Source organism: Marmota flaviventris, chromosome 2 (genome assembly GCF_047511675.1).
Source record: "Marmota flaviventris isolate mMarFla1 chromosome 2, mMarFla1.hap1, whole genome shotgun sequence".
NCBI classification, from domain to species: Eukaryota; Metazoa; Chordata; class Mammalia; order Rodentia; family Sciuridae; genus Marmota; species Marmota flaviventris.
Window position 1 is genome coordinate 118506364 of NC_092499.1, and position 10641 is coordinate 118517004.

At 53.5% G+C, this 10641-nt stretch overlaps 1 protein-coding gene across 1 annotated transcript in view; it reads right to left on the bottom strand.

Annotated features, from left to right (window-relative positions):
* The window catches only part of Hcn4 (hyperpolarization activated cyclic nucleotide gated potassium channel 4), a 38351-nt gene extending 27964 nt beyond the window's left edge, over positions 1–10387 (bottom strand). The window contains exon 1 of the mRNA XM_027926141.2: positions 9585–10387. Coding sequence (XP_027781942.2) covers positions 9585–10387 — 803 coding nt within the window. The remainder of the gene's footprint in view (positions 1–9584) is intronic.
* Between the last annotated feature and the right edge of the window lie 254 nt (positions 10388–10641).

Genomic DNA, 10641 nt, shown 5'->3' on the forward strand with positions numbered 1-10641 from the left:
AAACCTCAGCAGTAAGATGCCCATAGGTAAAGGATCCCCCATCTGCTCCAGGACTATGGAGGCTGTGTAGCTCCAGGGTCATGCCTGGCTGGGCCTCAGCAGAATCCCCAGGAAGAGGAAGGAGATTCTCATCAGCTCTACTGGTCGGCAGCACTGTCCCTGCCCTGCCAGCTCAATTTGCACTAATGGGGTCAGGATTACGGGTTCAATACCTATTTGTCCAATTAGCTCTGCTCTCTTCTCAGCCTCAGACTGAACCCTGACCCTGGACATGGAGAGAGGAAAGGAGTTTGCTGAAGTCACCAGGCAGAACAGGATGAGGGTCAGAGGGGCAAACTCTAGAGTGGGAGGGGGTCATCACAAGCTAGGCCAGTTCAGGATGGGAGGCCCCAGGGCTCCAGGTGGACCAGCCTCTGGGCTGCAACAAGATGGCCTGTCTGCAGAGGCTTTTCTGCTGGACCTTCTAATGATATCTATGAGATCTGTGTGACTGAGGGTCCTTCCCGTCCCTGGGGAAGGGAACAGATGCCTCACGTCCTCTAACAAACTGTAGGTGGGAAAAGCCTGTGGCTGGGGACTCCAGTGACTGGGATTCATGTTAATCATTGATAGGGGCTGCTCCAGCCTTCAATGGGAACCACAGGGTAATTACTTCTGGGCTCCTGGCCACATGCTCAGTGATACTAAGGCAGCAGCAACACCTGCCTCTCAGGCCTAGTAGGGCAAGAGAAAGGAGTGTTCTCCAGGGCTGCACACCTGGGACTGCGGCCTGAGAGCTCCCCTAGGCTGCAAAGACCAAGGTGCTCAGGCAGCATGGCAGGGAGACCATGCCATGGACATAGAACCCTCGGGGTGAAGGACAGAACTTAAGGAGAGATGGTTCAGAGTAACTTGCCCTCAGTGTCTGCCAACATCCTCCCCAACTAAGTGGCCTCTTAGCTCAAGCTCTCAGACACCTGCTTTCCAGAAAGTGTGTAGAATGATTCTCTCTCCTTCAGATCCAGCCCAAATCCACCTCCTCCAGGAAGCCTCCCCTAACTATCAATTCACACAGGTCTATCACTTGTCTATACTCCCCTAGACTAGACCTGGGTACCTCAAGAGGAGATGAAACCCTATCCTCCCCTTTGTTGTGAGTCCCCCTTCCCCATCACAGACACAGTGTTAGAATGGACTATATGGTCTCCTGGGGCATGACCCCCTTTGCTTGCCCCTCTCCAAGCCCAGAAAACAATGCTTAAGTCAGTCCCATTACATATTAATTTCTGAAAGCCTCGTTCACACAGACATAACACTTCCACCCACATGGGTAAATGCTTAGACAGACACAAAATCATCAGCAGCCAATTATCAGGCCCCCGCAGCTGCCGTGATCAGACCTGGAGGCCCTGCTGCTTGCTCTGTAATTTGTGGTAGCCCAGAGCTGGGGGTGCAGCCGGGCGAAGGGAGTTCCTCTATTGAGCTGGTACGCCTCGTGTCCCCAGCCCTGAGCACTGCTCTGCAGGCGCCTTGAGTTTGCTGCCTGGCTGGGAATACCAGACACCAGACCCAACAATGAGAAAGCAGAGTGGGGCGGGGAGTGGTCACGTGTGGGATTTGGTGGTTCCAGCATGGGCAGCAGCAGGGGCACTGTTGTTTATTTATAATTTGTACTTTACCTCCCAGAGAGAAGCAGAGGTAGCTGGCTCACATACCATGGGGTATGGAAGCTCAGGGAATGCAGGGAGGGCTTCCTGAAGGGGTGGGCCCTGGGTAGGACAGGGGCAGTAAGCCCACCTGCCCCAGACCCTGGAGCCTCAGGGAGGGCCCTGAGATTGGTCCAAAGGATTTGTTCAAGGACTTCAGTCCCTGACCCTGGACCAGGACCTTATCTTGGTCACAGACTGAGCCCTGACCTTAGTCATGACTGACCCTGATCCTGGTCATTAACTGAGTCTTGACCCTAGTCACAGACTAAGCCTGACCCTGGTCACAGCCTCAGATTGAGTCCCCGATCTTGGTTACACACTGAACCCCATCTTCATTAGAGACTGAGCTTTGACCACGGTCTGGTCACATGCTGAGTCCTAATCCACCGACCAATTATCCTCATTTCTCTGAGGGATATAATGAATAGACAAAGTGACCATCTATTTCTCTGGTGGACAGAACACAGATACTACTGGCTACTTGTCCCCCTCCCCTCTGAGCCCTGATCATTCTCATCCAGGAATAGGAGCATTGGTGGTACCCAGATACACTTCAAAAACCAAAATGGGCTCCACAGAAGTTAGGACCTGCCAAGGAAGGAGCAGGTTGGCAGTCATCCTGGCTTACAACCCCAGGAGTGGCAGCCATCGGACTAGGGTTTCAAGCAGCATGGCTCAGCCCCCAGACTCCACATCTTCAGATATGGAAAGATTCCCTTATCATGTGATGATGATGATGATGATGATATTATTATTATTATTATTATTATTATTATTATTATTATTACAGTGCTAGGACTGAACCCAGGGCTTCCATGTGCTAAGCATGTGCTCTATCATTGAGCAACATACATACCCAGCCCAAACCTAAATTATGATGGGACCCTGAAAATACTATTAGTCCAGAAAAATAGGTGTGAGGGTGGGATGATAAGAAGCTTCAAGTGACAAAACCAATCAGGAAAAGCCTTCTCTGAAAACCCTCCAAGTGGGAAGCCAGGAAGGAACCTAAGCTTTAAGATCTTTGTAGACACATGATGTAACCAACTGGTTCTGATTTTGTTTTTGACTAGACTTCCTCTGTGACCTTGGACCAGTCACTATCCCTCTCTGTTTCTCTGCCCACTCTCTATACAAGAAGGTCTCTAGGCCAGGGCTTGCTACAGCCTCTCCAGATCTGGGATTCTGAGACCTGATCAATTTCCTATGCCTACCGTCCACCACCACCCCCTTGCTGAGCCCCACCTCAATGTTTTAATTCTCAGGAGAATATTTTCTTGATCTAATCATGTAATTACACTTTTTTAAAAAAAAAAAGTAACAAAATTAAAAGAGGAGGAGAGAGTGAGAAGAAGAGGGAGGAAGGGAGAAAAGGAAAGACAAATATGAGTTCAGAGTCCGAGAGACCAGGGTCAAATTCCAGTTCTGGTACTTCACAGTGATATAATTTAAGGCAATCTCTCCTCCATCCCTGTCAGAGCCTTATCTATAAATTGAGGACAATAAAACTACTTGGGGGGCCACTGTGAAGAGTGATAAGCAAGATATGTGAAGCTGCCAGCCCATGGCAGGTGCCTTGTGGTTAGTGGCTACGGTCTGTGAACCTCAAGTGGAGGACTACACATTCAGAAACCTGCAGGGTTCAGGTGACTAGGTGACACAGCTGGGAGTAAGACAAACAGATACATTAGGGACAACTGGGATCTGTGGGCAAACTGGACAGAAAAAGCCAGTTTAAAGGGAGCAGCCTCTAGTCTCCCCGAGCTGCTAGCTGTGGTGTGGGAATGTGAGGCCAGAGCCATCAAGAGTTTCTAGTTTTTTCAAAAGAAGCCCCCAAACCATATTTTTATATTACCTCTTTTTCCCTTTTAAATATATATTTTTAGTTGTTGGTGGACATACATTTATTTATTTATTTATATACAGTGCTGAGGATGGAACCCAGTGCCTCATATATGCTAGGCAAGCGCTCTACCACTGAGCTACAACCCCAGCCCCTACATCTTTCCCTTTTAAAACACTGGCTCAGATTTGTTAATGCGTTATGCTGGCCAAACACAGCACCTCTGGGTTTGGGGTATTTGGCCCACAGGACGCTGTCTGGCAAGCTCTGATCTCGGTACTTCTCTGGGTCTTACCTTGAGCACCGTCAGTGATGGAGCTCACCTCCTGCCTCAGTTCTGAGTGGTGCTGATAGTAGAGAGTGTTTCCAAGTGGTTTCCTGGCCCTTGGGACCACAGATTTCCAGGGCCATAGCAATGCTTTCTCAGTAAAGATGCCTGGCTGGCAGAAAACATCCTCTTTGAAGCCAAGACAATGCCCCTGCCCTTCCATGGCCCTCTCTGGCTGGAAAGTATGGATTCTTCAGCATCCCCTGGGCTAGAGCAGGACTGCCTGGCTGGCCTCAGTGGCCCTTCTATTAATTAGAAACTGGCAGTAGCAGCTTTGTAAGAGCCCTTGAGCCAAGCTGGAGCTGCTGCCTCTTTAGTTATATGACAAGCCCCTAGAGGGATTGGGCCAGGACCTTCAGATCTGGGTGAATTCCCTCACGGTTGCCAGTCTTGTGGCTGGCACAAGGGCCACTTGGGCTGCTATGACACTTGTCAGCCCCATCATCTGAATGGAGACTGGTGCCTTCCAGGTAGGAGGGGGCAGGGAGAAGTGACAGGCAAGCCCAGCCCACAGGAGAGGCTGCTGGGCAGACTCTGGGACAGAAGAAGAACACATAAGATTGGGGCCAAGCCCCTGCTCAAAGTGCTAAGGCAGCTGCTGTTCCCAAATGCCTCTGTCTTCCTCCCAACTGGCCACTGTCAGAGCCACCTCACACCTGCTCCCCTGCCCTGTCACCTCGGGACTCTCTTACAGACAACATATGTTCCTTTCTGGGAATCTCACTGCAGCACAGCAGTCACCGTATGACCGGTCCCTTCTCCCCCAACCAGGACAAGCCCTCTGGTCCACTGGATGGAACAGAAGCTGAGAAAGTGGTGACATGAGATAAATTAACAACCGTCCTGAAGCCACATGGCTTTCCCTGCTCACCCCTACTCCAGAAACCAGCATCCAGGGCCAGCAGGGTTCACACAGCAGTGCAGGAAGGGAAGAGAAGCAGACTGAATCTCACATCCCCAAGTTTGCTAGCAGACCTCTGCGGCTTGGCTGCACCCAGGTCACAGCACTCACCCACCACTCTGAGCTTGGTGCTGGAGGCCCAGGGCTCTGAAACCAAAGGGAGAAGACATAGGATCTGCCCTCAGGGGACTCAGGCCAAGTACAGAAAAAGCACAGGAGGTTTAAACTCAGTACTTTAAGCCTAGTGTTGGTCCTAGTTGGGGCAGTGGCGGCAGCAGCACCACTTAGGAGCTTATCAGTGGGAGCTTATCAGGCATGCAGAGTCTCAGATCCCAACCCTGACCTACTGAAATCAGAGTCTGTATTTCAACAAAATCCTCGGGTGAGTTGGAGGACGCTACAGTGAGAAGCAGCATCATAACAAACAAAGCTTCAACCAAATGCAATGAGGTGGCCAGTGAGGGACAGAAGATGGTGGCCAGAGTGACCCAAGCAGTGTGGTCAGGAAGGTGTGGCTCACAATAGGAATGCCTTAAAGCCTGGGAGAAGAGGGGAGATGGACAGGCAGACAAACCAATACTGTAGGGAGCTCCCTATGCAAGGTAGGCTACCTGACAGGCTAAAGATCTGCGGCCATAGCACTGAGGTACTAAAGGACAAGGCCAGGCAGGGGAGAAGACAGCCCTTAGCCCCACATGCTACCGCCAAACCAGAGTACTGGAGCCTGGCCACAGAGACAACCAGGCCTCTCTACCCAGCTTGTCTGAGGGTCCTGGCTCTCGGTTTCACCAATTCCTGAGCTTCACCAGCCCCAGTCTTGTGAGGTGGCCGTGCTTCACAGCTAGAGAACCAGCTGCCCACTGTACCACCACAGCTCTGCTCAGGACCAGGAGAAGAGGGCAGCTCACTATGACTTCTTACCTCCAGGTGGTACCCACCGTTGACATAGGGAAAGGCAACAGAACTTGCCATTTTCTATGTGTGAAAACTGAGGCTCAAAGAAGGCTCCTAACTCAAGCAGGGCCTCCTGGCAGACAGGGCTGAGAGGTGATGTGAGATAAGCAGTGACAATAAGTGTATTTCAGGACCGGCACCAGGAAGTCAGGACAATACCTAGGACCTGCTAGGCCATTGTACCAGTGTCCATTATTTCAGAGCCCAGCTGTTTTTGCCCCAAGGTAAAGATATTTTAGGCCCTTCCTTCCTCTCCCTTCCCTTGCTCACAGCTTTAGGAGGCTCAGGTCAAGAGATAGTAGAGGCAGGGGAATGAGAAAAGCCAAGCTTCTGCCTACCCCCATTCTCAAGGCTGAGCTAGATTTGAGGGCACAGCAGAAGTCCCAGAACTGACATCTTGCCTAGGGACTTCCCTGCTGGCCTCCACATTCACCCTCACAGCCCCCAAGACACCCACTTAGACAGAAATTAGGTACTTACACCCAGGCCAACCCTGGAGCCCAACGCTTAAAGGCTCACTAGCCTCTGGGAACAAAACCAGCTACACCTTCCCTTGCTGTCCCCACTCCCTTTCTCCCCTCCCCCCTTCTTGGAAAAACAGAATTATCTAGACACTACACTTTATTTGTTTCAAGTTCCCACCGCCAAGCCTTGACTTCTAGGACATGGCACCTGAGGAAGGAAGGATCCATTTGGGACCAAGGAGCCACGCCAGCCTTAGGCAGAAGCCTGGGGAGCAATGTTCTCAGGGATTGTCATGTGCTGGCCTCTTCCTTTAACCATAAATATAAGTTTCAGAAGGCAAATGGGGAACAGAAGGGGAGGGGAGGGCAAAGTCCTTGTAGACTGGAGGAGCCATGTGGGTAGGTAGGACACAGTGTTGGGGGTGACAAGAAGCAGAGGTAGTCAAGAAAAGCTTACTATTAGTCACAGCCCAGGTTATGGTGGTCCCTCATAGCAAGTCCACTCCAGCCCTGGAAAAGGCATCCAGTCTTCCTCCCCCAGGACAGATGCCAGAAGCAGCCCATCACAGCCAGCTCTGAACTCTAAACCACAAACTCAATCTATCATGGTCTGCTGGCGATTCTTTATTAAACCAATTCTGCTGGATCAATGCTTCCTGCCCGTCAAAATGATGAATAAATCCTCAACTGGCCTGGGCAATGCTTGTAGAAACTCTGGTGAAACTGGAGGAGAGCAATGATGATTGGTTCCATACAGGGCCCAACGCTGGTGGCTGAAACTCTAGGAACCAATGCTTGGGTGCTGACTAAGGTGGGAGTAGATTAGTCTGGGTTGTGTGATGAGTTCTCTAAGCTTAGGCAACTTAGCCAGGCCCTTGCCTCTTTGACCTGAAGATGAGGCTAGTTATTTTGGCCTAGAGTCAGGAGAGGTATGACCACCACCCCTTTAGACATGCATACACAGAGAGGATCTTTCTTGGATTTCTTTTTCCCACCAGACCCACCATTGCATAGCTACAAGGCTGCACATAGGGATGCACACTTCTCACCACCAGTCCCTGATGCTTGTTGCACCAACCCAAATTCAAAGTCCAGTTGGACCTTTTTTCCCACTATCCATTTATCAGTCCTGTTGCATCCAATCTCTCCCTGTGTCACCCACCCTCCTCCCAACTCCATGTCCCAGGCAGCCTGCAGTTAAGTGGAAGGTTCCACAGCAGGGGGACTGCAGACTGATGCACCAGGAAGGGCAGAGGTAAGAACAGGAAAGTGGGAAGTTCCTTTGGATGAAATCTACCCCAGTCCTAGCACTTCCCCACCCCAATAAGCGAGGCCAGCAGGGCAAGACCCAGGGCCCAGAAGGTCCCGAATTAGTGCTTTTTGTTGATGGAGGCTAAGCATGCCTGGGGTTGGCAATGAGCTTGGTGACAAGAACTCTAAAAGGAAACTTTCCTACCACAAAGGCAGGCAGGGGTTCAGCACAGGAGGGAAGGGCCCCTCAACAATCTGAAGTGGATGATACAGGAATGGTCTGTTGCCACTACTGAGGTATTCAGAGGAGAAGCTTAGAACACCCAGAGAGATGAAGGAGACATGGTTCCTGCCCACTCCTCCCTGGCTTAGCTTGGGATCTTCAAGTCCCAGTCCTGGCCAGGAGGACTTCATTCTTTAGGAACCATGCACTGGAAATCCAGACACAGCTTCTGAGGGGAGGGTCAAGCATTTGCTCACAAATCTGATGACTATAGCTTTGCTCAGTCTGCCCCTTGGCTTCTTTGCCCTCTGGGAAGCCTGAATATTAGGGTTAGAAAGAGCAGTCCCTGGGGGGGGGGGAGAGAAAGAGAGAGAGCTGGGCACAGCAGCACACACCTGTAATCCCAGCAGCGGGGAGGCTGAGACAGGATATTTACCAGTTCAAAGCCAGCCTCTGCAACGGCAAGGGCAAGGTACAAAGCAACTCGGACCCTGTCTCTAAATAAAATACGAAATAGGGCTGGGGATATAGCTCAGTGGTTGAGTGCCCCTGAGTTTAATCCCCGGTAACCAACCCTTCCCCTGGGAATAAAAAAAGAAAAAGGAAAGAAAGAGCAGTCCCTCAAAAAAAAAAAGAGTGAGAGAGGGGCCTCTATTCACCACCTATTTTAAGCCATCCGGTGTTGTCTGACTGGTCATTCCCAACCAGAGAAATCTCTCTCATTGGATGGAAAATGGCTTTGCTCTCATTACAAATCCAGTTTCCCTGGAGTTTGCAAAGAGGGCTCTAGGTTGGCAAAATGCTCATTTTTATAGGCAAGCAAGAAGGCTAGTTAGGTGAGAGAGACAAATAGGGGGGAGGGTCCAGAGAGAGGGAGAATGAGAGAAACCCAGCTAAAAAGAATGACTGTTTCCCAGACTGTCATCTCAACCTGGTGTGTCAGGAAAGCCCAGAGGGGCAATGGAAGACCTCATCCTTGGCTTGGGTAAGGCCATCCCTGATGCCAACCCCAGAGGCAACAACAATCCCTCTTACATACATATGTCCCACAGGCCCCAGCTGGCATCAGCTGTTCAGTGGCATCTGATTCAGGTGATGTAGGAGGGGGCAGGGTCACAGGACAGCTGACTGGCAGTCACACCTTTTGCCTGCAGACCCACAACTGACATGAGAGATCTAGCAGTTACTAAAGCTTGGGCCACTCTGGTGGAGATGAGGCACTGGACCAGATTGGGGTCACAGGACAGCTGCACATCAGTCAGGACACCAGGCATCTTCACTGACCACTATAAGCAAGGTCATTCTGCACTACCAGGCTGGAAGCCAGATGCCCAGGGTGCCTGCTCTGGGTCCAACATTCAGCAAGGAGCATTGAACCTAGGGTTGAGAAAACGTAGGTGGCTTTTATCCTGGGCCTGAAACCCCAGTGACCTCAGTCATACAGGGGCCTGGCTGCAGTTTCCCAGGGTGCCAGGAGGATATTGATGTCTGCAGTCAGCACCCAAGGAATTGGCCCAGCTACTAAGAAGTCTGTCTCCCTTCACAGCCGTGCTCTGCAGGCTAAATGACCTGGAGCGCCTCTAGGATGGCCACCTTGACTCTGCAGCCTTGAGGGGGGAGGTGGAATGTGTGGCTTAAGGTGGCAGAGCCCTATCCTGGCTGCAGGCAAGGCTGGGCCAGACTCAGAACACCTTTTCAGCCTTCTCCAATGCCAGCCAGAAGAGACAAGACAGGAGCCCGAGAAAAGAAAAGTTCCCAGCGAGGTTCAGAAGGAGATCTGGGGGTGTCTGGGAGCCTAGAGGCGCCTGGCTTTTCTTGGAGCTCCCAGCGCAAGGAGGGAAAGTTAACTCCGGCCGGGAGACAACGGGTGGGAGAGGAAGCATGCCTGAGATCGCTCAAAGCACCCACAGGATACCCACCCGGGCATCTTACCTGAAGTCGCTGTAGGGGTGGATAATCCAAAACCCGGCTGACTTAACCCTCTCCTGCTCGCGCTCCACGGCTTTCTGGCTGCCGAACATCCTCAGCGAGAATTTATTGACCCCGGGTTGAAGCATGGCCCCGAACTGGCGCTGCATGAAGCCGGCCTGGCCCAGGCGCACCTCCGCCTCAGGGAGGATCTGGTCGCTCGCGGCCGCGCCTCCCTCCACTTTGATAGCAGTGTCCGTGGAGGGCTGCTCGCCGGAGGTGGAGGCCGGCTGAGGCGGCTGCTGGGGCGGCGGTGGCGAGGCTGCGGGCTGCGCCGCGGCACCGGGGCGCTCGGGCTCGGCCGCCAGGCCTGGGGGCGTCCTGTCCTCGCCGGGGGACGCGTCGCCCTCCGCGATGAGCCGCCGCTCCTCCGCGGAGTCATGCAGGTGCCCATGACTGCTGCCGCTCCCTACTCCACCGCTGCCGCCGCCCCGGCTGCCCAGCGAGGCCAGGCTCCCGCGGAAGCGCCTGCAGTCTCCGTTCGTACTGGACTTGCCCGCGCTGCGGGCCGGCCCCTCGTTGTCCGCCGCCCCGAGGGCCGCACCCCGAGACTCCGTGCTGCCCGCAGCTGCCGAGGGCGAGGGCGAGGGCGAGGGCGAGGGCGAGGGCAGGGGACGCAGTCGGATGCTCCTGCGGCTGGGATCTTGGCGGCCCCCGGCACCCTCCTCCTCTGCGTCCTCTTCCTCGTCCATGATCCACGCCTTGGCCCCCACCTGCTGCGGGAGGCTGTAGAGCCGCTTACGCATGGACGGCGGCAGCTTGTCCATGGTGCCGGGAGCCGGGACCCGGCCGGGGATAGGGGTGCGGATGCGGAGCTGGGGGCTGGCTCCAGGTCCGCCCGCCTGTCAGTCCGCCTGTGGGGACGCGTCCTTCGCCGCCAGCGCGGGGCTGCCTCAGGAACCCATACTCGGGCAGGCTGCGCGCCACGGGGTGGCTCCCAGTCCGGCTCCGGGTCCCCCGGCTCGCCGCGCTGCGCCTCCTCCCAGGCCGGGCTGGGCGCGGGGACCCCGCGCTCCCTCCC